The sequence below is a fragment of the Didymosphaeria variabile genome (genome assembly GCF_027946475.1).
Source record: "Didymosphaeria variabile strain IMI 356815 chromosome Unknown scaffold_9, whole genome shotgun sequence".
NCBI classification, from domain to species: domain Eukaryota; kingdom Fungi; phylum Ascomycota; class Dothideomycetes; order Pleosporales; family Didymosphaeriaceae; genus Didymosphaeria; species Didymosphaeria variabile.
The window spans coordinates 682,772-708,266 of NW_026611628.1; the positions used below are offsets into that span (position 1 = coordinate 682,772).

The 25,495-nt window shown below is 51.0% G+C and overlaps 10 protein-coding genes across 10 annotated transcripts; 5 read left to right on the plus strand and 5 right to left on the minus strand.

The window, feature by feature from the left end:
- Window positions 1–936: 936 nt before the first annotated feature.
- N0V89_011515 (uncharacterized protein) lies at window positions 937–2,500 on the plus strand (the record flags this gene model as incomplete). Its single annotated transcript, XM_056220246.1, has 3 exons — window positions 937–973; window positions 1,132–2,342; window positions 2,390–2,500. 3 exons carry the CDS (start codon window positions 937–939, stop codon window positions 2,498–2,500), a joined length of 1,359 nt encoding a protein of 452 aa, XP_056065549.1.
- A 521-nt stretch (window positions 2,501–3,021) lies between these two features.
- Window positions 3,022–3,471, minus strand: N0V89_011516 (uncharacterized protein; the record flags this gene model as incomplete). Its single annotated transcript, XM_056220247.1, has 1 exon — window positions 3,022–3,471. One exon carries the CDS (start codon window positions 3,469–3,471, stop codon window positions 3,022–3,024), a length of 450 nt encoding a protein of 149 aa, XP_056065550.1.
- A 2,047-nt stretch (window positions 3,472–5,518) lies between these two features.
- Window positions 5,519–7,459, plus strand: N0V89_011517 (uncharacterized protein; the record flags this gene model as incomplete). Its single annotated transcript, XM_056220248.1, has 1 exon — window positions 5,519–7,459. The coding sequence occupies one exon, from the start codon at window positions 5,519–5,521 to the stop codon at window positions 7,457–7,459; it is 1,941 nt and encodes a 646-aa protein (XP_056065551.1).
- A 130-nt stretch (window positions 7,460–7,589) lies between these two features.
- N0V89_011518 (uncharacterized protein) lies at window positions 7,590–9,369 on the minus strand (the record flags this gene model as incomplete). The annotated part of the gene is made up of 3 exons (XM_056220249.1): window positions 7,590–8,615; window positions 8,669–8,910; window positions 8,970–9,369. The coding sequence occupies 3 exons, from the start codon at window positions 9,367–9,369 to the stop codon at window positions 7,590–7,592; spliced, it is 1,668 nt and encodes a 555-aa protein (XP_056065552.1).
- Window positions 9,370–10,239: 870 nt separating this feature from the next.
- N0V89_011519 (uncharacterized protein) lies at window positions 10,240–11,236 on the minus strand (the record flags this gene model as incomplete). The annotated part of the gene is made up of 2 exons (XM_056220250.1): window positions 10,240–11,048; window positions 11,104–11,236. The coding sequence occupies 2 exons, from the start codon at window positions 11,234–11,236 to the stop codon at window positions 10,240–10,242; spliced, it is 942 nt and encodes a 313-aa protein (XP_056065553.1).
- A 765-nt stretch (window positions 11,237–12,001) lies between these two features.
- On the plus strand, window positions 12,002–13,898 carry N0V89_011520 (uncharacterized protein; the record flags this gene model as incomplete). Its single annotated transcript, XM_056220251.1, has 4 exons — window positions 12,002–12,073; window positions 12,161–12,416; window positions 12,474–13,581; window positions 13,643–13,898. The coding sequence occupies 4 exons, from the start codon at window positions 12,002–12,004 to the stop codon at window positions 13,896–13,898; spliced, it is 1,692 nt and encodes a 563-aa protein (XP_056065554.1).
- Window positions 13,899–14,670: 772 nt separating this feature from the next.
- Window positions 14,671–15,948, minus strand: N0V89_011521 (uncharacterized protein; the record flags this gene model as incomplete). Its single annotated transcript, XM_056220252.1, has 5 exons — window positions 14,671–14,717; window positions 14,768–15,061; window positions 15,118–15,356; window positions 15,418–15,662; window positions 15,757–15,948. 5 exons carry the CDS (start codon window positions 15,946–15,948, stop codon window positions 14,671–14,673), a joined length of 1,017 nt encoding a protein of 338 aa, XP_056065555.1.
- Window positions 15,949–17,268: 1,320 nt separating this feature from the next.
- On the plus strand, window positions 17,269–17,968 carry N0V89_011522 (uncharacterized protein; the record flags this gene model as incomplete). Its single annotated transcript, XM_056220253.1, has 2 exons — window positions 17,269–17,273; window positions 17,338–17,968. The coding sequence occupies 2 exons, from the start codon at window positions 17,269–17,271 to the stop codon at window positions 17,966–17,968; spliced, it is 636 nt and encodes a 211-aa protein (XP_056065556.1).
- A 974-nt stretch (window positions 17,969–18,942) lies between these two features.
- VPS8 (Vacuolar protein sorting-associated protein 8) lies at window positions 18,943–23,660 on the minus strand (the record flags this gene model as incomplete). The annotated part of the gene is made up of 2 exons (XM_056220254.1): window positions 18,943–22,844; window positions 22,892–23,660. The coding sequence occupies 2 exons, from the start codon at window positions 23,658–23,660 to the stop codon at window positions 18,943–18,945; spliced, it is 4,671 nt and encodes a 1,556-aa protein (XP_056065557.1).
- Window positions 23,661–24,101: 441 nt separating this feature from the next.
- On the plus strand, window positions 24,102–24,992 carry N0V89_011524 (uncharacterized protein; the record flags this gene model as incomplete). The annotated part of the gene is made up of 1 exon (XM_056220255.1): window positions 24,102–24,992. One exon carries the CDS (start codon window positions 24,102–24,104, stop codon window positions 24,990–24,992), a length of 891 nt encoding a protein of 296 aa, XP_056065558.1.
- Window positions 24,993–25,495: the final 503 nt, after the last annotated feature.

Below are 25,495 nucleotides of genomic sequence, written 5' to 3' on the forward strand. Positions count from 1 at the left end.
GTCATCCAAGACTTGGCCATGCTCACTACCACAGGTACATACCGTGGCTTTGCAAACCGAGCACCGCCCTAGGTAAATAGGTAACATATTGCGATCTCAAGATAATCGGTGTCGGTGCTGCGTTCATGAGCAATGCTACAAGCAGGCTTGCTCGCTAGCGCAGCTTGCGATTGGGCATGCAGAAATCTACCATAGGTGGTATTGCCTTGCCCACATGTGTAATATCGAATCTGATCGAGGCTGGGCACGCTGCAAGGCTGAAATCTTACGCCCGTCAATGTCCACCATCTCCATACCCGCAAATCATAGCGACGGATCGTTATCATCAGTAATACAGCACGATGTATGGACCGAATTGGCTGCACTACGTCAGTCCTTTTGCTGTCATGCACGCTGGTGTGCTCGACGTACCTAAGATAGGCGCACTTCGCTTTTGCTGGAGTCATCTACGGTACATGATAGGTGGTTCTTGCTTTTGCAGCTCGTATTGGCCACAGAGTCTAATTGATGGAGGAGAGTTGCTGATAGCTAGCGCCAACAGTTGCCGGCATCCCTGTGCTCCGAGGAGCCACCCGAATGTCGCGAATGCCCTCTCGCTGACGCAGGGCGTCTGCAACTACGCAAGCTATTTCTAAACTTGAGATGGAGCGACGAATCCCAAGCCTTATATACGTCCTTATGTTCTCTCGCTTCTCGGAATCGATTTGATTCTCTCTCGTCGCTTGAACCACGCAGGGTTCGTCGATATATCGGTTCTTGAACCATCTTTCGATAATCGAAGTTATGTGGTCGATAACTCTGATCGTAGGCGTGGCCCTAATCTCCGTCTACATTTTGCGAAATGTCAAGACGTACTTGGAGCTCCGCGACTTCGGAGGACACTGGTCTGCCGGTTGGACCAGGCTGTGGCTTCTCCGCTGTCACCATAGTGGTAAAATGAACAAGATATTCACGGAAATCAACAATAAATATGGTACGTACACTGAGTTTAAGAAATCGGTAAAGCTACAAGGCAGCCGTGTGTGAGCTCTGAATGTTCTTTTTTACGAAGCTATCATTGACCACGTGCATATGATTGTCATTAAGATTCCTGAATTCAGAAATATTTTCTGACCCACCTCGATTCTATAGGATCTACAGCACGCGTCGCGCCGAAGATGTTGATCACAAGCGACCCCGAACTTGTGCGACGTATGAATGCCGTACGCTCACCGTTCACTAGAGGCCCCTGGTACACGTCCCTGAAACTTCACCCGGACAGTGAAAACATCGCTTGCTACACCGATGAAGACAAACATAACGACATGCGCAGCCGTATGTCGTTTGGATACTCCGGCAAAGAGAATGTACACTTGGAGAAAGACATCGATGATCTCATACTCGAGATGATCAATCTGATTCAGAAGGAGTATATCACGAAGTCAGAGGAGGATCTCTTTCGCTGTATGGACCTGGCAAAGGTTACGTCCTACTTCACGCTCGATATCATCTCTAAAGTTGCCTTCGGAGAGCCTTTTGGCTTCCTAGCAGCCAACGACGATCCCTTTGGTTATGCAGCGAATTTGAAGCAATACTTGCCCGCCGTGTCCTGGTTTGGCGTTTATCATGAGCTCACGAATATCCTTAGAATACCCTTTATCAAAGCAGCACTGCCAAGCTCGATGGACAAACGTGGATTAGGCCGCGTCATGGGTTTCGCGCACGATCGGGTACAGGAGCGCTTCGGAGAACAAGCTATCTTGCGGCAGGATATGCTGAACTCTTTCATCAAGAACGGGCTGACACCGCTTGAGCTGGAAGGCGAAACGATGTTGCAGATTACAGCTGGGTCCGACAGCACAGCTTCAGCTCTGCGCATGACCATGCACTTCATTTCCACCTCTCCGCCAATACTGCAGCGTCTTCTCGCGGAAGCAAACGAGGCTATAGCAGCTGGAAAAGTTAGCCGGCCAATCATCAAGAATTCCGAAGCTCTTCAGCTTCCGTACCTTCAGGCCTGTATCAAGGAGGGATTGCGAGTATACCCTCCTATCACTGGCATCTTGGCGAAGATGGTGCCGAAGGGCGGAGCCAAGATCGACGTCGATGGTGTGGAGAAATATGCTCCTAGCGGTACTCAGATTGCTTGGAACAGCTGGGGCCTAATGCGCAACAAGGAGATATTTGGGCCCGACGTTGAGATTTTCCGCCCTGAACGATGGCTTGCACGGGACGACACTGAGGAGACAGCAAAATACATGCTCAGAATGAATGAGACCCTCTCTCTTGTCTTCGGCTATGGTCGGTTCGGCTGCCTTGGTAAAGTGGTCGCAAACATGGAACTTAACAAAGCGTTGATAGAGGTATGTGCGAACACATTCTCCACTAGAAACACTGCTGACAACAATAGACTTTACTGCGCTTCAACCTGCAACCTTGTAGACTATCAGAGCCTTTCAAAGAGTTTTGCTCTGGATTCTACATCCACGATGATATGGACTTTGTTGTTACCGAACGTTAAATGGGAAAACTGTTTAATGTGGGGATACCTGCATTCTCCAATAAGCTGTTTCGGTATCGGCACTACTGTCGTGAAACAATAGTAGTGAGAGTGTCCAAAAACGAGATTGACCGAAAGATGGCAGAGCTATAATTAATTCTAGAGTTGCGACCACTGTATTGCGTACAAGGAACAAATGGTGATAATAATTTCTTCGATTGTATTATTTGAGTAGTATCGCTTCGTTGCGACTGCTTCCTCTTCTAGTATGATGCTGCTCCTGGACTACCCTGGCTGCATTACCAAGACCCATGCATAGTAAGACACAAACACCCAGCGCAGATTCCTCGTTTCCACATGGAAAGCGGACATTAGCTGGACACTCAAGGTCGTAGCGCCTTTTGAAACCGATACCCAACCGGAACGCCATGCAGCCCGGGCCCAAGCGGTGAGCCACTGTAGACGCTGTGGCTCATTGAAGTGCCAGCTCAAGAAAGAGACAGTCTGCACTCTTACAGACCAAGCGCACCTCCGCTGACTTCTTACTCCTCCGTGTCCATCTCCATCGCAGAATCTCTCCTCTCAAAAAAAGAAGTTTTTTTTTGTCCATTGCGAGGTGCCCTCTTTTCGAAATTTCTCCTCAACTCTTCCTCGTTCTCAACCGCCAAATCCTCTTCACTCAGGCTTTGCCAGTTCATCGGTTCTCGATGTACCGCCACAACGTACTGCTTGCCGTTTTGTGCAGTGGGATCGAATTGGTACCCCACGTAAGCACCATCGCGGGCCTTGTACTCGAACATCCTCGTTCCAGGCCTTGGCTCAGGGATGGTATACGAAGGCGCGGTGTCGAATTCGGGATCAAAGGTCTCGATGACTTGGTCGAGAAGGACGGGGCCTTCATCGCTGTTGTTGAGGCGCTTAGATGGATTGAAGAGGTACTTTATTGTGTTGTTGTTCGAGTCGTGGAATTGATATACTTCGAAGGCGGACATTGTGGTGATTGTGTGAAGCTCTGTATTGCTTTGCTTCGGTAGGTTTGTGACAAAGTTCGAATTGTTGAGATTCGTGCTTGTGATCGTGTTTGTAATTTGTTTCTTGATGAAGAGACATCTTCGCACAATCGTACATTTATATATACTTGACCTCATCTGATGGAATATTCGTGACGTGTGGTGGCATGACTAGATCGCTGATTCGCTCGAGTTCTATGAATTGGCCAATGAACGCGCGCGAAGCTTCCCGGACATTGCCGAAGGTGCTAGAATAAGCGAGCAGCTACCAAAAGGTCGACCACCTTTCATCGCAATCGTGATGCCATTTCTTATTCGAGCGGCCTTTGATGCTCACTGTAGGCAAGCATCTGTCGCTCGTATCGGTATATTGCTTCTTGAAGATTCGGCTCAGGCGGTGCCACTGTGGTATACCGCGCTGTAGGGGCGGCCCGACGAGCACTTGAAGCATTCTTCCCAGCCAGCTGCGCGTCCCTAAAGGATGTGATTATCTTTTGCGATAAAATCACTTTCGTGCAGCCTTTATTGACTCTATACAGCACGTATCGGAGACCTGCGTGCGGCCGTATTCCCGGGCCGCCAACAATCATCTAGTATTGGACCGTATCCGTTCCATAGGCTTGCCTTGCGACCGAACCTGGCGCCCAGATGTGGAAGACTCACAGGTGCTGCCCATTTACATCGTTGCCATTTTAGTGGGACGTGATTACTGGATGGAAATGGCAAGAATTCCACAGCTGACAGCTGAGATCACATCTTACACACCTAAGTGTAATGTGCCGAACCTGCAAACGTACTACGAGCAAGAAGCTACATAGGAAACGTGTGATCAAAGTCAGAAGAAAGACGCTAATATTAGTGGTTCCACTGCATTGGACCATTGTTTGAAGCTTTCGGAATTTGCGAACACAGTCATTTGGACCCGCGTGGGAGTTGGGACCGCGTTTCAGACAGCCGACATTTGGTAACACCAGAGCCACAATGTGCCTTGTGCATGAGTAAGCTTTGACAAGGGCTCACAGCGTAATTTCGTCCCCGCCTTTCACCAGCCTTGGGCTAGAGCAATTTTTCGATCCGCCTCCGGAGGCCGGGATAGCGGGCAGAGGCCTCGTTTCGTGCATCACTTCCTTCACGGTCAAGGTACTGGTCCGCGGTACTGGTACCAAAGTGTGGCCAAAAGAAGTCCTTCCCTTGCATCAACCAGGGGCAAGACGCTTATCATCATGTACTATGTAGATCGATGGCCGAGGCACGACAATGAGCCTTGGCTGCATCTTGGCTCCTTCCAAGTTGTTGCTCCCATCTGCAAAGCACCTACCGCGCACGTACTAGCGCTGCCTTGGCAGCATGTTTACTGTACACAGGAACAATCCTCCCACCACCTTGTCGCCCTGGTGCTTACTCCTACGTTTCCAGCCGACTACGCTAAGCATTTAACCTTGTTGGACGGTTCCTGGAACCATGCGTCTTAGACAGTCCCCATGGCTTGTAAATAGTATAAAGCGACCTCCTCCGGCCTCTTCTTTCTCTTTACCGGTCCCCTGTTGCTCCACGTGAAGGACAACAGCTGAAGTGCGTCCAGCCAAGATGGTCTACAATGGATCGTCGTCAACGATGTCCAGCCGGAAGATCCTAGTAGCTTCAGTAGCTTTGCTCAGCAGCGTCGTCGCCTCGCCTCTCAGCGGGAGCCAACATCCGCGTATGTACAATGCACTATTTCAAGGGTCAAAGCTGATAGTCCAATTAGTCGCTGCTGTTTACAAGCGCAGCACCCACTCTTATTCAAGGCCGCCTCCGTTGGTGGGATCATGGTCGTCCTCCCGTGCAGTTCGCCGCCAAGATGAAGACGTTTGTGACACCGAAGCATGCAAGTCCTTTGCGGATTCGGTCATTGCCGGCCGTGCAGAGAATTACACAGATATTGATCCGTGTGAGGACTTTGCCACTTACACCTGTGCTGGGTGGTGGGCAAGTCATGATTTCAGAGCCGACCAGTCAAGTAAGTTCACGTTAGCAAAAACAATCAGCGATGGCCGAGTTGTATCTGATTGCTTTTTCAGATATCGGTGTTCTGTCTGTCATGTCCGATGTCAACACTGCGCTGATGAGGACAATCTTGGAATCTCCTTACCCGTCCAACACCACAATCAACAGCACGTATTCTACTAGCGATGCCGCGAGTCTGGATGAGCAGAACTTCAACAAGATGATCGCCGCCTATGACTCGTGCATGGATACAGATGCTATCGATGAAGCCGGTGCCAAGCCCCTTCAGGACATCCTGAGTGCTTTCGATACGCTCGCTTCCGGAAATGGAACCGACCTCACTGACAAGCTCATCTGGGTCCAACGGTATGGTGCCAGCGGCATTGTTCAGGCAACCACAACGGCGGATGACAAGAACCCCAACATCACCACAGTTGCTCTAGGCACTGGGCTGCTTGGGCTCGATGCGAAAGAATACTACACTGATGACGAGGCTATCGCCAACTACACGACTGCTATTGTTGGCATGTTTGACAATTTGTACGGCGAGGATAAACACGACTCGAACGCGAAGATCGCTGATGAGATCGTCACTTTCGAGAAAGCGCTCGCCAATGCTTCCCCCGATGCTTCGCAAGCCGGTGACGTGGAGTACTACTACAACCCAACACCAATCGCTGAGGCCGACGACCTGCTACCCGAGATCTCATTCTCCCGCTTGATCAAAGCGTTCGCTCCGAGCAATTACACCGTTGGCGACGTTATCGTGTACACACCCGACTACTTCCCGGCCGTATCGTCTATCCTCAAGAACAGCACGACTGAAGCCGTAAACGCTTATTTGGATTGGGTACTGATCCAGACCTGGGCAACACGTCTTTCAGACAACGTTAGCGCTCCATACCGCCGCCTTCAGAACGAACTGCAGGGTAAAGATCCTGAGGCCACCGCCGAGCGCTGGAGGACATGCTTCAGCGACGTGGATACCAACCTGCCATGGATCGAAAGCGCATTCTTTGTCCGTGAAGCTTTCAGTCCGGAGGCTAAGACTTTCGGCGAACGCATCATCACAGATGTTGAGGACGTTTTCAAGGCTAAGCTAAAGACGTATGAGTGGATGAGCGATGAGGTCAAAGAGTTGGCCATCCAGAAAATTCTCAACATGGTCGAGAAGATTGGTTACCCCGACATCTCTCCCAATGTTCAGGATCCCAAAGCACTGGCCGACTTCTACGCGACCTTGAACGTGACAGACTCCTTCTTCGAGAACGGTCTCGCGTACAACAATTTCACGCTTGCTGGTACTTGGGGCGACTTGAACCACCCCACCGACAAGAATCGTTGGTTCATGACTGCACCTACAGTCAACGCTTACTTCAACCCGCCATCCAACGAGATCGCTTTTCCTGCCGGTATTATGCAGCAGCCTTTGTTCAACCTAGACCTTCCGGAATACGTTTCTTACGGTGCCTTTGGAGCCGTTGCTGGGCACGAACTTACACACGCTTTCGACAGCTCAGGTTCTCACTACGATGAGAATGGTGCCTACCGCGACTGGTGGGACAATGCCACTCTTGCCGCCTTCGAAAACAAGACACAGTGCTTCATCGATCAATTTTCCGAGTACAGCATTACAACGCCCGCTGGCGAGCAGCTCCATATCAATGGAGAGCTGACCCAGGGTGAGAACGTTGCTGACACTGGCGGTCTGTCGGCTTCTTTCACTGCTTGGCAGGAGAGGAACGAAGCGGAGCCTAATCAACTTCTTCCTGGCCTCGAGGAGTACACTCGTGAGCAGCTCTTCTACCTCTCTTTCGGTGGCGTATGGTGCGGAGAGAGGAGGCCCGCCGAGGCCGTACGTAGGATTTACTCCGACCCACACTCGCCACCCAATGTCCGTATCCTGGGTACGGTTGCCAACCAGAGGGGCTTCAAGGAGGCGTTCAAGTGCGCCAATAAGGAGCCAGCTTGCGAACTGTGGTAGTTGGTTCGGGGATCAACCTGACTCATTAGTACTCTTACAAAAAGTAAAAATCAATCTTTAAGTCAAAACACATTCAGTCCAGTCTTTGCAAATACAATTAGACCCTGAATTCTGCGGTAAACCCAATGACCTATTTGTTGTAGGCACTGCCGTACACGCTGTTCAGATACGCGATTCCCTCCGCCCTCCACGTGTCCAGCTCTGGCTTACTCGTCCCGTTGACATCAAAGGCGAAATCCTCCGCATATCCAGTGTCGCCATCCGCATACGCAGGCCACTTCGCGACATCCTTCTGTCCATGCCCGTTGGGGTCACCATCAACAAAGAAGCTCACCCACATTGAGCTGACAAGTTTGGCCAAACGTTTGTAATCCTCCGGTATCGGCCATGTACCCTCATTACTTACACGATCGAGATTGTAGAAGACATAGGCAACCTCGACCCAGTGAGTGGCGCCAGCTGTAGGCAAAATCGACGGCAAGTCGCCATTGAATCGGTAGCAATATGCGGTGACGTTGTGTTGAGCCCAACTTTGGCAGGTCAGACGGCGCGGCGCGATGAAAGTGTAGTCGCCCGTGAAAGCGGCTAGACGCTTGTATTGCTTGCCTTGGGCTTCCGTGGGAGTCTTGATTCGAGCAGGTATTCCGATGGCAGGGATGTTCGGGTACAGGGCTTCGATGAAGGGTACTGTCTCATTCGAGCCATACGATGCTACAGCGTCGCGGAATTGAGCATCTGTATCGACTTTCATGCCTGAGGCTGTGAAACCTCCTTCCTCGGTGTTCGTTCCGATGATGATTGGTACCTGAACAAACTTCCCTGCTTCGAGCTGATCGTAGAGTGAACCCTGGATAAGGTCACCGTCCTCATAGGGAAAGAACGTATTGGCGGCGGTGCCATTGAGCGCTGCGTTCAAAGATGTGTAATCTAGATCTCGGAGGCATTCCAGCGAGTCACTGAACCTAGAGCAGCCGGTCGCTTGTACGAGCATGTCGTACTTTGACTGCTCGAGCGAAGCGTTGTATTTGCTGCCCAATAATAAAGGTCCACCGCTTTCCATGACGGCACCACGGAAGAGCTTGTCGTTACGGCCACCGTAGGCGACAAGGTGAATACCAACGGAAGCTGCACCTGCACTTTCTCCGAATATGGTTACCTATGACCATGATAGTAAGCACTTGTCACTAGGGAAGCAATGAAGTGACTTACCTTGTCCGGATTGCCACCGAACGCGGCGATGTTCTCTTGCACCCACTGGAGTGCAAGCCGCTGATCCCGGATGCCTAGATTGGTGGCACCCGCTGCCTTGACCTGATCACCGTTGAGAAAGCCGTACGCGTTGAGCCGATACTGGAGTGTAACACCAATGAAAGGCCTGTCAATCTCGATTCCATTCTGTATCATGTACGAGATATTGTACAATGGCTTTATAGTACCGCCTTGCGAGAAACCTCTAAGGTGTGAGTCGCAGTTTCCAACAACACATTATGATAATAGCTGAGTAACTTACCTCCACCATGGATCCATACTGCAACAGGTAGCGCACTTCCTGAGTCCATTCCTGCAGGTCTTACAACGTTCAAATAAAGGCAGTCCTCGCCCTGTGCTCCCCCATCTTCGATCTGCTCAGTGCCGTAGCCGACACACTTTTGAGGGTACGTCTTCGCCTCGAGTGTACCATTCCAGCCCTGCGTTAAGAACCGCGGTGTAGCAAAGCGGAGGTCCCCTACTGGAGGCTCGGCGAATGGGATACGCAAGAACGCCTCTTGAGAGAACGACGGAATCGAAATGCCTTCAAGGGTTCCATTCTTAATCGTAGCTGCAGGTGCCGCGTCTCGCTTCTCGAAGTATGATGGAATCGCGTTGACGGCGGTCAAGCTAGCCGTGAGGACAAAGTTGGACAGTCTCATATTGAGAGTCCGATTAGCGAGCATGCACCGAGAGAAGAATAGGCGATGCCTGAGCCATCAATGAGGCGCAAGGTGATCATATATCATGTTGCGGCTATTCTTCTCCACAATCTTCACGCGCCCACATCCTTGATGTTCTATAGCGGTCGTCATGCCGGGGTAGAGTAGGCAGTGCCGACCTATTCCTCACGTGGTAATTCCATGAGGCGCTAGATTGACTCCAAACGAAACAACATCGAATTAGAGAAAATTGGTGCCTATGATTTCCGTTTTGAGAAGTAGAGGTAAGTGCCTTCAAGTGCCGTTGCATCTCCACGACGCTAGTGGGGATATACTGGTTTCTGTGACCATCACTCGTCGGCCCTGGTCAGTCATCACCTGTCAGAATCTCCTTTGGGTAGGTGAAAGTAAGAGGCCATGGTCAATGTGGAGAGGCTGGGGAAGAAGTTGCGGGGAGAATGGTCTTTTCCTCTTGGAGGCATTCAGCCGAAGCGCTAAAAGTTGCGTCATTGGAAACACCAAACAGAACCCCAACCACACCAGCAGCTCTCATCATTGCTACTCTTTGCAAAGCGTGAGCATGTCGGATCTCGCGCAGCAGGTGTGGCCCCAAACCGCCTTGTTCTGCCTGGAGAATAGACCTGCTTCGCTAGGTAAGCTCAACCAAGCCTGCGATACAACCAGCGGTACTGGATATGGGCAAGCTAGCGCACCACCCCAGCTCTGTCATCAGATGGACAAGACCGTATGCTAGGAAAGCGAGTTATGTACAGACGTTGGAGATCTGGTCTCACGAACATTACATTATTTGTCCATAAGATGCTACCTTCGCCTGCCATCAAGCCATCAAGCCATCAAGCCATCAAGCCTTCAAACCGCAACTTTGGCTACAGGCCCGAACTTCCCAATACCGTTGTCACCTCTGTGCAAGAATTCGATCGGACCCTGATGGTCTTCCACATAGCCTACACCTCCCACTGCTTTGTAGTAGCCCGCCAGCTTCAGGATATCATCTGGAAGGCCTCGCGCAATTTCCAGTGGCGTCGACAAAACCTCGTCCTGGTCCTGTCTGAAATAGTCCCTTTGACCGAACACAGCAAACAGCGTCCGCAATGCATTTGGGTCCGATACCTCACACTTGTTCTCGCCTGCGCCGTGGTACGTCGATCCAAGCGTGAAAAGGGCAGAACCAGGTTCCATCTCAGCATATGTGCACTCTTCAACTTTGGGCGCGCGAGACGGCGGCCACAGGTGTGAGCCTGGTATCACTGCGGTAGCACCATTCTTGTATGTGCTTTTGGAGCCTGCGATCAAGCATCCTACCATGGGTGTGAAAAGAGGATTTGATGCGTCGGGTCGCACCTGGTAGGCGATCTGATCGCGGTGGAGCGGCTGGGGTTTGGCACCAGGTACGAGTCGCAATGCCGCAGTCGACGCAAGCATGTATCCGCTCTTCTGGGGTACGAGAGTCTCGCCGGTGTAGGAAGAGTACTCATCGCTGAGGAAGCGATCCATGACACCTTGCCATACAGGGAGCCGCATGATCTGGGATATCTGAGATGGGATCTTACCCAAGAGACCATAGACACGTTGAGAGCCCTCTGGGAAGAAATCGGCCCCGAGTTCGCTATGCGTCGCAGAGGAATCGTACGTTTGACGGCCAGCCATGAAGGGTTCAACTGGTGATAGATAAGGAGAGCTCGTGTGGAGTTTATGATTTATTCAGTGACTTACTCGCATTCATCAATTCTTTCAAGAGCTCTGGAGAAAGGAAATCCGAGACAATGACTCCTCCATCGCGCTCTATGATCTCGTTGATCTTCTCAACGGGCTCAGAGGCGGCAATAGTTACAAGTGAGGGTGCCATGGTGTGTGCACAGATGTCGATAGCCTTGATCGATGTCGAAGGGGGAGCACTACAAATAACGGGCACAGACGCGCATATCATCGGGTCGCTTGGTCGTCTCCAACGTCCAAGTGCCTCTATCTCGCTATTCCATCTTAGCAATGACGAGTCACGGCATGTGGGGACAGGATCTGGGGAACATGTGCCTATCAGCCCCCGAATGTAACATAAAAGTGGAGACCCTTCATTACTCGGCCGTGTTTGCGGCGATATGATACGGATTGCGCGTCCAGTGATTAGGTGGGATAGTCGCCACCAAGCCCTGATTACCAGATCAGGCAATCGTGAACGCTATCCGGCGCTAGTCATCGCATCAAGAATCGTAGCATGTTAACCCATAAGGGCAAGTTCGACGCTAAAGCGTGATCTGACTGCAAAGATTACCTTTCGAAGCGATAGGATCAGTCTTAACTTCATGCCCCGGCACTTTTGTACCATCTGGGGACCTGATATCAGCTCTCTAATTACACCAATAGCATGTCCCGGACTGTAAAAGTTACCGAACGGAGCAAGAGGAGAAAGCTTATCAATTTCCCGTGATCGCTCAATGTTCCGTTTCCAGATCGCATAACGTCGGTTCTCCACGCGAACAATCTGGTGCTGGTGCACTAGAGTGCACTGACTTACAAGCTAAGTCTGCTGAAGCCAAAGAATCATATATAGAACGAAAGCATCACGCCATGATTCGCAACTTGTCTCTGAATTATCGGTGTCGCCAAGACAACGATGGAAAATCCTGCATCGTCATACGGATATGCCCATGGAAGCGCTGAAGATGTTCCAAAGAAGGACGTAGAGGTACGTTTCCGCTTGACTTTCTGGGCAATTTCGTTCTGATTCTGTATTGCAACCTATGAGTACTCGATCTGACGTGCCTGGGTGTAGGTGGCCGATCCGATCGAGATATTGAGCGGCGAAGCTTCAGCTGTCCCTGAAGGAACAAATGAACTCGAAGCGTCCATTAGACAGGCGGTGAACCACCGCAGATTGAATCCTCGACAGATTCAATTGACTGCAATGGCCGGATCAATCGGTGCAGCTCTCTTCGTCGCTATCGGAACTGGGGTCATGTCGGGCCCTCTTTGTCTGTTGCTCGCATTCATCTTCTGGGCTTCGGTTGTTTTCAGCATTGCTCAATGCCGTAAGTCCTTGGAGGATTTCAATTTCGAGTTGACAGCTCAACTGACTCCCTCTTCAGAGACCGAAATCGTTACACTGTATCCTTTAGATGGCTCCTTCATGCGGTTGGCTGGGCGCATGGTCGATCCAGCGCTTGGCGTAGCAGTTGCCTGGAACCACTTCTTTGCGATGACATCCTATGTCATTTTCGAGGCGACAGTGATCAACACACTTGTTCAATACTGGGGTTACAACGAATCGCCCGCGATCCTCATCACAGTCTCACTTGCGTTCTACCTCGCCATCAACGTCTACCGGGCCGATCTCTTTGGAGAGGTTGAGTTCTGGCTAGCACTTGGCAAGATACTCCTAGCGACTGGTCTAATCTTGTTTACATTCATCGCGATGCTTGGAGGTAATCCACTCCACGATCGGTTTGGTTTTCGCACTTGGCGAGATCCTGGAGTTTGGGCCGGGGATGATTCATCGCGCCGTTTGATGTCCTTCCTGAATGCGGTGAACGTGGCAGGCTTCTGTATGGGCGGACCAGAATACATATCCATGATCGCAGGCGAGGCAAGAGATCCAAGGCGTACAGTGCCACGGGCGTTCAGGACAATCATCACGCGGCTGCTGGTCTTCTTTATCGGAGGCGCTCTCTGCGTCGGCATTCTCGTGCCATACAACGACCCCACGCTGACGGATGGATCCGACACTTATGCCGGTGCCTCGCCATATGTGATCGCGATGCAACGCCTCAAGGTCCCAGTCCTTCCGTCCATCGTCAACGCGGCGCTCATCACTACAATCATATCTGCAGGTAATGCCTACACGTTCAACGCTTCACGTGCCCTGCACGCACTAGCAATCGAGGGCCAAGCTCCCAAAGTTTTGCGACGCTTGAACAAGAACGGCGTACCGTACCTTGCAGTTTGCGTCGTCATGACATTGGCCTGCCTGGCATACCTTGCGTTGGGTTCCAGTAGTGCAAGGGTGCTGAATTGGATACTGAACTTCTGTACTGCGGCCACCATGTTCAACTGGACCGTGATGGCAATCACTTGGATTCGTTTTGATAATGCTATGACTGCGCAAGGAATCGATAGGAAGTCCTTCTTGCCGTGTATCTCAAGATTTCAGCCCTATGCAGGTTACTGGGCGTTGTTCTGGGCGTTTCTCTTCCTCTGGTACGTCCTTCCTGCAGTGACTTAGGTCTTGTTTTAGAGCTAATTCCATGTGTCATTTTAGGGTCCAGGGCTATGCCGTCTTCATAAACGGGAATTGGAACGTCGCAACCTTCATCTTCAACTACGGTATCATTGCTTTAGCAGGTGGGATTGGATTGGGCTGGAAGATTTTCAAGCGCACTTCCTTCCGTCATGCAAAAGACATCGATCTGACTTCTGGCTTACAATTTTTCGAAGCATTGACCGAGTACTACCAACACGAGCGCGAGGCGACTCCGGCAACACTAAAAGACAAGATTATGGCCAAGGTCTTTTAGGTCTCTACTGAAACTTTGGAACATGTATTTCTTTTGATGAGAGCACTCCAAGTTACACTCCAGATACATCCAAAAAGAATGGACACTTTGTGCTATTACAGACTAGGCACGGAATCTTGAAGGTGCACAAAGTTCTCCATTCGACTCGCAAATCTTCTTCAGACGTTGAACACGCCTTTGAATCATCAGAAATGATCGAAATCAACACCAGCAGACCTACGAAATATTCCTAGCGTGCCATTTTTGCCATAAGCGCTGTCCATCACGGTGCCGCTTCACTTCCTTCCTCTGAAAACATCGTTGACTCAAGGACATCCTCGAAACCCAAGGCGCTATGTAACTGAAGTTCATCTTGATGTTCCCATCCTTGACGACAGTCTCGAGGCGATGCACAAGTTTCATGACAATAATCTGTACTTACTCAATCAACTGCACTAGAGCAGACACATTCAGAGTGGTAACCAAGCGGACTGGTACGGGGCGGGGCGTAAAATCTGTACAATATGAAAGATATTGTGAAAAGATATATACATGAACTACTTTGGGTCATAGACCGCTATGTGACCCGTACCCAGCCGATCCGATTCGTAAATGCATAGACCAACTGTAAGACCGGATCCTTGGTGTAACAAACGTTGGTAGTCGACCGACATCATATCCTTCTCGGATGCTCAAACAAGTATACATGAGGAGTTGCCCAAGGTACAGACAACTTCCTGTCTAAAATACAACCCAACCAAGAGTTCGGAACCCTTTGTGTACATATATCGCTCTAGCATGTCCAACCCATATCGCCGTTGCGGGATCCGTTCTCGTAACCTGCGCTCAGTTAGGTTCCATTCGTATGGTTAGTATGTCATGACACGTACCCTTTTCCTTGCCGTTACCCAAAGTGCAAGCATGGTCTCCGCCGTCGTTGTCGTCGCACGTCCAAGCTTGGTCACCGTAGTCGAAGGAGACAAAATCGGCATCATCGCCACCAGAGTGCAATTCTAGCGTGACAGGCAGCCTCGAGGTGATGCTGAGGTTACCCTCGTCATCGACTTCCTGGTGCTGTACCGTCGTGATCTGGTTGCCAGCGCCATCGTAGATGACCACATCGAAAGCGTACTTTCCGCCGTTTCCAAATTCGTTGCGCTGATACTGCGAAACATGGGCGGTGCCTTTTACGCGTCAGTATGGGTTTCCAAACAGGGCACACTTGCTGCATGAGACTTACACCATCCTGGCTCATATCCTTCTCCAGCGTAATCCTCGCCGTAGTTGGACATGCCGAAGAGCGAGTTTGCGTTCAATTTAGGAATGCCACACGTATATGTGATAGACTGATATGCGCCGTTCTTTGCCTTTTTGCAAACGTTGCCTTCAATAGAGCCTCCCTGAGCATCAATGACAGCTTGAATGTCTAGAGGCTCCCAGTCGTTGATACCTGCAACTTTGAGGACGGGATGGTGGAGACTAGAAAATACATATCAGTCATCCATTATTGAGGCTAATGGGATGCTTGAGCAACACTTACCCGTCTTCAGTGTTCCCATCAACACCGCCAGCCTGGGTGAATGTAACAGAAAAGTCACCAAGCTCATCGTCGTGCATAAACTGTTCGCCATCCTTGTAGCACACATTCCAGGCGTCATTTACGACGTGGCCAATCTCGTCCTGGCCTTTGAGCGTATCACTACCTCCGCACCACAAGAAGGCCTTGCAGCCAGCTCCATTGGAGGTGACAAGAGTCATTTTGCAAGTATCGGGGACCTGGATGTTCTACAGTGTAGGAATCAGCATATGTCCAGCGGAGGTGATCTCAATTGATAGAATTTGCATCCACATGCTCCAGGGAGCTAGCCGGAACACTCACATAAGCATTGATGTCCCGCAAGTAATCCTTTACTGCTGCGGCCAGCGCTCCAACGTTGTACCCCCAGACGGCAACATTGATCCTCTTTGCAAGACCATGGACCGGTGAGGCCGTACTACCTGATATGCCCAATGCAATCGCACCAATAGCAGCGGCAACGGGCACGCTTTTCTTTGCTGAGAGCCAGACCATTTTGAGAACCGTGGTAGTCGAGCGGGTCAGATATAAAGTATCAAAGAAGGATGGAGTGTGCGAACGAGGTAGCGAGCGTCCGATGAGAAGCAGGAATCTGTCCTACGGATCCGTATATATATCTACTTAAATGTCACCTAATCTCTCTTGCCGTTGTGGACCGTCGGACCATTACGTAGACTGGAAGCGTCTCCCGTCCACATCATGGTTGACTTCGCCTCGCATCGAATGAACCTACTCTTCAGCCCACTCTTTCTGGTCAACCCTTTGGGGGCTTGAAACTAGCTATAGTGTGCTTGGCGAGATGCCTACCATACACAGTGACATTCTATGACGTAGCCACCGGAGAGCTGTAGCTTTGAAGATAATCTTGGCCTGTTCATAGACACAGCTAATTGGCTCATGAGTCGAGTACGGAGGGAATACATTAGGTTTCATGTTACGTATGTAGTAGCATTGTAGGATCGGAATAACAAAGCGGACCTACTTGGCAGCTTAGATAGGTACTTTGCAGGGTTTCAGATCTTCCGCTACGGACGTAGTTGGTCGCCTACTCTTCTGGAACGAACCACAATCAGGCCCTTGCGAGCTTGGCTGTGGCGTCAACATACACACGTCGAAGGTGCACCTGGTATGTCCCTGCGGTGGGATACTGCAACTTCGTCATCTCCTTCTGGTTCCCAAATGAAGTGGGTCGTGGCACTGCCATGATCATGATTGTGATCTCCTCAGTATTGTCGTCGGCGACCAGAAACAACTAGATCCGTCGTAGACTTGAATGTCATGGGCATAAGTGGATCAGCGACAGCCAATCACGAATGTAGAGTTGCTCTTGTCGCTGTTCGCATAGGCTGCAATGCGAGCCTCAAGCCAGACTTCGAAAATCTCCCAGTCGATCGCGCATTGAGAATTGTTACTGAGTGATTTCAGACCCAGGTGTTCCAATCTGGAACTACGGACAGTGGCCGTAGGAGCCGCTTAGCCGGTTAGGCCTCCGCCAAGCGTTCGGGCCAGCCAGCCCCCACAAGCCTTCTCCACGTGGCATACGTCATACATAAACATAGCAACATGCTCAACCGTCTTTTCCAAAAGGCGACGATTTGTGGAGACTTTACAGGTAGAGATCGGAATAAAGTGAAGCGTCGACCTAATTCATCCGAGGCCCGTGCTTGACTTGGGTCTAGCGAAGAAACGCACTCACGACCTCTACCTTTACCGTATCCACCGTAACCAGAGCTACACATGTTCATGGGTGCGGGCGCTTCGACCTGCACATATTGTTGTTCGGACCTTATGGAATTTGCTCATCATAGCGACGACATGCGGTGGGTGGATAATATCCTTTGAGGAATTTGAGGTACCGTTATAACCACCGGCGTCGACATTAAGGAAGAACGTTATCATCCGCAATCTGAGGATTGGAAACACTTACAACGGCGACCTAGATGGAAAGACCCATGACTGGGATGGCGTCCAGGCGGATACCGCGAGCAACATTTGGATCGATCACTGCATCTTTGAGCGCGGTGCCGACGGACTCATCGATAGCCGTAAAGACACAAACTACTTGACAGTCTCCAACACTATCTTCCGGCACCACAACAAGGCCTTCGGTATCGCCTGGACAGACAGTGTGGTCGCGCAGATCACACTTCACCACAGCTGGTTCCAGAACACTACGCAGCGCAACCCATCCGCTGACAACATCAAATATGCTCACTTGTACAACAACTATTTGACTAATGTTACGAGCTACTGTCACTATGCACCAGGCAAGACGGCGATGTGTACGGAGATTGTATACTTCAAGAACACAAAGGACCCCGTTGCAAGGGATGATACCGCAACCCTCGCTGCTTCTGGGAACCCTTACTCGGGCACAAGTGGAACTATCGCAGGCAACTCGGGTACGGTGTCCAAGGCGATGGAATACTACAAGTATATGCTTGACGCGACTGCAAATGTCCCAAGCATGGTGCAGGCTGAGGCTGGACCGAAGGCTAGCATTTACCCTTCATGAGCACGACCTCTGAATGGACATTGTCAAAGAGCTTTTAGATCTACGAAGCAACATTTCGCTTTTGATGAACTCATATCTATAGCTTGATAAATAGTTCTGTGTTAATTTCGAAGCCATTATCGTCAGATTAACTATCAAACTGAACATTGGTGCCCAGGAATAAATCTGGGCCAATAAACACTTCGCAATTCCGATGGCTTGTCGCATACCTGATATGACTTTCTTATACCCCTATTTACTCCCACTCGCCCCGTCTTAGTCTTGTGTCGCTGCTACAAACGAGCTCTCAATCTATTCCTGCCCGTTGCTACGCAAAACCCCACAAGATACTCGTTCAAGACCTTGCATTTTCACCCCACAACTTGCCCCTTGCTGCCCCTCAACCTCCGCCTCGTGGTCGATTGATTATTTCGGTAGTTGCTTAACTTGGGGTTATAATTGTCGTGAGCAAGATTACTATGAACTCCATTGATAGCGTCGATACTACCAAGTCCTTAACTATATAGTATCTATAGATGTTCCCAGCATCGAAACACCTGCCTACCAGCTCCTGGCACTAGTATAGGCTCGTGATTATTGCCAATGAAGCTCAGAGGCGATCTGTGACAACATCTGCAGATGTCTTTGAACACACCAAGTCCTTCATCGAGCATGACGAAGTTTCCATCGACGACATCCCCTACCATTTGATGGGAAGAAGCAGCTCACATACACACACCTCATATCTAGCTCAACTCAATGTAAAACAATTGGATGAACACAGGAGGCTAGCGACCGAACGAGGAAATAGAGCCAATGCTAGACCGCAACATGACAATAAACACACTCGATTTAAACGTGAAAAATGAATGGAGAAATGCTAAATTGGCGCTAAATACAACAACTATGCACAAATCGGGCACTTGAGCCTGCCCTGCGTCCCCACAGCCGTGGACGCATCCCCATCTTTCACACTAGCCTTCTCCAAACACCCTTTATGCCACAAATGTCGACACGCAAACACCACCAGCGTCCCACTTCCCCCACAATCCCTCCCCAACATCCGTCCTCGTACTCTTTCCCTTCCCCTTCGCCCCGTGTTCCTCTGCCACAGTTTCGATTCGTTTTAACAGTCTATTATTCTCACTCCTCTCCCAAGCTTCCCAAATCGCGCCCCCAGTACCAGGGCCCCACGCCCGCTTGCGGCAGCCTTCACATACTTGTCCGCGGGGTCGCCATCCGCGCTGGCGCAGCTCGTTGATCTCGCGGACGTGCTCGAAGCTTTCTTTATCGAGGAAGCGGTTGGCGAGGCTGAGGATGGTTTCTTCGAAGGTGTAGGCTGAGAATATTTCTGCGAGGACGGAGCGGAGGTGTGATAATGATGGCGAGGTGGTAGAAGCCCGGGTGAGGAAGGCGCGTAGGATGCGGAGAAAAGATGGGTTGGTTTGAGGCTGGGAGCGACGGGTTGTGAGAGGTGGTCGGCTTGGGTGTGCTCGGGATGTTGGCTGGGGCTGTCGTTTTGCAGGCACGGTGGTAGAGGTTAAGAGGGCGGAGAAGGTTTGTTGTACGGAGGAGCGGAGGGTCGTTGTTATCTTCGCGGTGTCGATGGATTCGGCTTGTGTGGTTGATGAAGATGCTAGCGCGGCTTGGAGATCAGTAGTTGCGGCAGAGATGTTCTTGATCAGCTTGACGACTGAGTCAACAAGATCGAGCCAAAGGAGCTCGTCAAGTGCGAGGTCTTCTTCTCGGACCTCACCATATGCTGACTTACGTCTGTCGGCAAGACTGTAAGGCATACGGTCTGTAGATCGTGTTTGACCCTGACACAGCCAGATGCCAACTTTGACATATTTTTGGATGTCTTCAAGTAGGTCATGCACCGCTTCTTCGGTGTTGCCTATATCTGGGGTCTCTGAAGCTGCGTTGATCAAGCCCGTTAAGGCGGTCTCAAGGGTACCCAGATGTTTAACTAGGCGATCCATGGCGTCCTTGACGAGTCCGTCGCGAGCCATGAGAACGACCGCAGCGTCCACAACCCCGCTCTTTTCAAGGGCGGGGAGAACCGGGTCTAGCTTCAAATCTCCCGATTTGAGCAGGCTAACAAAATCTGCAACGTGGGCGCTGTTGAACTTGCACATGAGCTGAACGTACTGCTCGATGAAGCCTAATGGCAGGTCTTCGCTGATGGTGCGCGATTCACCAGTAGCAGGATCTGTTGGCTCAATGAGAGCTTTCAGATACTGATACTGTAAATCGGATTCGTCTTTAAGCGCTTCAAGCACTGGTATAAGCAAGTCTGAAGCGTACTGTTTCAACGTGGTGGCAGCACGGGCGGAATCAATGTTCACAACGTCTCTGGCGCGAAAGACGATTACATTCTTGACTTCACCGAGTTGCTTCTTAGTAGGGCCTTTGCTTGATCGCAAGCAGTCCGCTATGCACCCGAAGACAGCTTCCTTGTCCTCAGTATCGTCCAGATAGGTATCGAGCAGCTTCGCGTACTGTTGCGAGCCACGATAAACAGTCTTAAGCACGCGGTGGAACCCAGCTTTTTCAAAGAGGGGCACGAGTGTTTGGAGGTTCGGAGGGTGATAAATGGAGAGAAGGTATTCGACAGAAAGCTGGCAGTCCTCCTTGATGACTTCTGTAGGGTACTCGCACAGCCCTAGTAGTATCTGGTGTAGCGATGTGCCCGGTAGCATTATGTGCTGTGGATATTTAGGTAGATTCCTAGCGACGAACATGTAAAAGTAGACAATGTCCTCGGCATCGAAAACGTCTGGAGTCATAATCCCAAGTAGGATGTTGATGATGTACTGTCTTGTAGGCGTGAGAGCCGTACTATGCTTAGCTCCGTTGACCTGGGTTCCATTCGCCGCATCTTGCTCTCCGTTCAAGAAATTGTCTTCAAATGCTTCATTCAACATGCTCATGAAGCTCGATGCATCGAATTCTAACACAAGCCGCAAATAGGGGAATGGTGGCTCTAGGCCTTTGTCTGTCCTTGTCCAGACTATGTCGCCTGAGCCAGGTGGCCAAGCAAGATTTTTGCCAGAGAAGAGGAACCTGTACATGTCTTTCTTTGCGCTATGCGCTTGCTCGTCGTCAAGAAAAGCTCCGCTGGGATAGATGCGACCAGTAAAGGTATACGCCAAGTACGGGAAAATTTTCATTGCGGAAGTCATGTAGATGTTTTCGGTTTCGTCCACGCTAAAGTCTATGATCTTGATGAGCGATAAGATGTTGACAAGAGGTGTGATGAAGTCGCCGATCGCTTGCGTCCAAACGTGTATTAGAGCGTCGTAGAGATTGTATTGCTGACAAAGAGTGGTGACTTGATTGATGTCGATAGTGTCCGTACTCAATCGACATATCATCTCTTCTAAGCGCGCTGCACGTCCAGCCGATGCATAGAACGTGATGAGATCCTTGAGTACGTTCGGTGGTACGTCCGTGATTTCTTCATCTAGAATGTACGGTTCGAGTGTTTCGAAGAAGACACTCTCGGCTGAGGCATCTTCAAAAGCATCGTATACTTCCTCGAATAAGAAATCGTGCTCCTTCATGCTAATCAGTCCAGTGAAACAGATATCTGCGAGGTCTTTTTCTGACTTCTCGCTTGACTCATTATTTTGACCTTCTCGGGTAAAGGTATACTTCAGTGAGGCCGATATCATTTCCAGTAGCTTTTCTTGTACCAACGCGTGTCGTGCGTTATCGTCATCCGGCAGTCCCACGGTCAGCTTGTCCGCGTCACCTACATAATAGGAAGTTGCAAGGCCAATTGCAGCGATAAAGTCGCCATCTTCCATGAGTGCCATAAGTCTGTCGGCCCAGTTTGACAAAGTGCCGATGGAAATGTCATTCACGCCTAAGAGGAATAACCGACCCTTGTAGGCACGAAAGCTCATGTAGAAAGCATCCGCAACAACGCCATGCAACGACGTGTCTGCTTCATCCAACTGCTCAATGACCGGTCGAAGCTGCCGCGAGAACAAGTCTGAGTGGTATATCTGCTTCTGTAGGAGGTCAAAAGTATCGGTCGGCCGTAGTGTGTTATCCTCTAAGATGACGAGGCGTTGGCTGATCGTAAGTACGCCAAGTACGGATCTGCTAAGCCATTGAACGGCCACGATCGCTTCTTCGCTTTTCCACCTGCTTCGCGGTCTGAACGAGAGTTCGGTCGGCTTCTCCCTCTCGCTGGGCGCAGCCACGATACAATCCACTTCCAGGACCGTCAAAATGTTCGACCAGCAATAAACAAGTTTCGTCTTCGACACAGCTTTGTCCAAATCTTTGGTTGGGTTCTTCAGCTTCACTGCGGGGAACCATGCTAAACATCCGCTTAACGCACTGTGTGGCTCAATGTCCTTGGGTCTGGACGCCTTATGCTGTGTTTGGGCGATGGGGGTGGTGGAAACGATGACTAACAAATATGGAGTCAACAACGCCGTCAACCCCATGGTATCCGTTGGCTGCTCTACGTTCCCCAGCGGAAGAGGAGAAAAGGCAAGAACAGAGCTAGGTTTCCGAGGTCTCTCCGATGATTTATCGGATAGCGGGTACCGGCCCAGAACACGAGTAATCTTCACTGTTCGCGCGATCGCGCCCAGACCTCGCGTCGCCAAGTGTGAGAACGACATGCCGCCATCGTCGGCGGAAACAAGCGCTGTATGTCGAGTACCAAGGAAGCCGATGTGGAGAATGGCAACACCAGAGATGTGGCCGTCTGACTTTCTGTCGTCGAGAGCATTCCGATCTAATGGGGGTATGTGCAAGAACGGTTTGGCAGGTCTAGTCAACTCCCAAGTAAAGATATGCCCCGTGGCATGGCCCCCTGCTACCGTAGAATGATCGGCGGATATGGCTAAGGCTGTCACTGGACCACATTCAATAGCTATCGGACGTTAGCTTGGAAAAGCTAGGAAATTTACTCCTCCATACCTTTTGTTCCTGGTCCTATGATCGACTTCAACACTTGTTGATAGTCGAACACGAGGATATAGCCCTTGGATGTTCCAACAACCAGAGAAGCGGCGACTACCAAACATGTGGGGCGGCCAAAGTTGCGCTTTCCCACCTCGGAGAACACCTGCCCGGTTATCTTCTTCAGCTTGGTCCATCGAACGACCTCCCACGGTGATTGGGGTGTGTCCGCTTCGTCTTGTTGCGGCTGGAAGAGGAAATTGCTCGATAACGAGGATTGTCTCGAGTGCGCTGACAGAAAAACGGGGCTAGACACGGCGCGTGGTGAAGCTGATGGCGAGGGCGATAGACGCGCAGAGAAACGTCGCTCGAAAGGCTGCAGAGAGGTCGGACGATGGGGTCGCAGAGAGCTGTACGACGCGGGGACGCTGCTACCAGGAGAGGAAAGCATCGAGCCCTGGATCGACGGTGTATCATCGGGGGTAGATGTCGACTCCGGGCTTTTTGGACGCTGCAACGCTTGCCGTATTGGAAGCTCTGAGGTAGACTCGTCATCTTCCGTCTCGCCCTCGCTCCTTCTTCGTGTAGCAAAAGTCATGTTATTGTCCCCGCTTGCGATCGATGCGAGCTCCTCCATGTCCTCATCCTCGCCGTACATCGCCTGTCCATTGTTTCCCACAGAAGTCTCAGTCCTCGGTGGTAGAGCTGCGGGCGATGTACCAAGGTCTACCTCGTCGGCGCCGTCATGGTGAGCGCTCGCCTGGCTCTCTTCCGAATCTGAGCTCATGAGGCTCGTCGACCGTGGAGCATCGCTTCAGTCGCGCATATATAGTCGAACCCCAGCTGCCTACAAGCTGTTATGCTCCACCTCTTCTACCACATGCCCTTTCTTCCCTTGTCAATTTGTAAGGTAGTTGGCGCGCTCGTCGGTCGCGATACGCGGTGGGTGCCTGGAAGTTTGCTGATTAGTTCTCGGCCCAGGCGGTATTACGATCTAACGTTTGGAGGCGTATTTAGTTGTGATTCTCGATTCCATGCGACCGACCGACCGACTGCCAGACAACTTTCGCTGGTGTTCGCAGCAATACAGCAGGCGCGAGTTGGAGCTCTCGAACCCACCTGCGGTTCGTCGATCCCACCGCCGAGGCCCAAGCGTCAAAGCTCCCAACATCACTTTCTAAACATTACAACCTTCTCCGCGCATACAATCACACTCCAACCCACCACAATGCCAATCGGACCCTCGTTACCGCCACACACCACGAAGCGCGCTCGCGAAGATGACGAAAACCACCGGTCTGCGAGCCCAGAGTCTGGCGAAAAGCGCCGCAGAGTGCTAGGTCCAGCTCCTCCACCAGCCCGGTCGCGATCCGATAGCGAAGATAGCGATATAGGTCCTACACCTCCGCCTGCTTCGAAGCCAGCACGTGTGCTAGGACCAGCGCCTCCACCAGCTCCTCTCGATGAGCGTCCGCCAAATCCGCCATCAGACGACTCGGACAGCAGCGACGACGACTTTGGCCCTGCCCCGCCTCCGGCTGGCGCCTCTTCAGCCTCGTACAACGACCAGCAAAAAACGCGTTCTACTAAATCGGCTTTCGATACCGACCCGCAGTACAGCGAGGAGAACAAGAAGGTGCAGCGCGATTCGTGGATGACGATGCCACCCACCCAGGACGATCTATCTCGCATGGATCCAACAAAGATGCGAGCCCGCAAATTCAATACAGGCAAGAGTGCGGGCGGCGGCGGTGGAGGCAGCATGGATGTATGGACCGAGACGCCAGAGCAGAAGTTGAAGCGGTTGCAGGACGAGGCCATGGGTATATCGGCTCACTCGAATTCTTCGACATCCAAGAAAGAGTTGCGTCGAAATCGGGAAGAGGAAGAAAAGGCACAGAAGTTGAGAGAGAAGATTGATGGCTCGCGCGGGAAAAGTCTGGTTGAGCAGCACCAGGCGAAGGGCGGCAAAGAAAAGGAAGACGACCCCAGCAAGCGCGTCTTCGACTACGGAAAGGACATGTCTTTGGGCACAAAGGTGTCGCACAAACAGAAGCGGGAAATGCTCAATAAGGCGAAGGGCTTCAGTGACAGATTTTCGAGCGGTAGCTATCTCTGACCATTGGCCAAGTTTCCAAATGATGCATACTGCTTGCGCGGCCACTTCTGATGTGCCGGTTTATCGTTAGATTGGCGTTCAAGCTTTCATTGAGGGATGTGAGTACGTGCCAAAGACGAAGTGAAACGGAGCGAGCCCTTGTTCGCGGCCGACCAAAACTTACGCAGAAGGCAATACATAAGAAGGACCATCCTCCTTAGACGTCGCACCACTCGGACCGCTCTCCAGAACACACAACCCTTACAATTACTACTTCAGGCCGCCATGCTCCCACAAGTCTTCATAAGCCCTTGCTATTCACAGCTGTTTAACGCTTCACCTTTCCACATGCACGACCTTAGTCACTTCGATCACTCGTTTCGGATCCGATCTTCAATCACTCTGATAATTCAAGTCCCCACGGCGCTCAATCACTTTGACCAACGACGATCACGCATTTCGCGCCCATTTGCGACATGTTGTGCGATTCTCTTGAGACTGCCCTGTCTTCTATTATGGTAGCT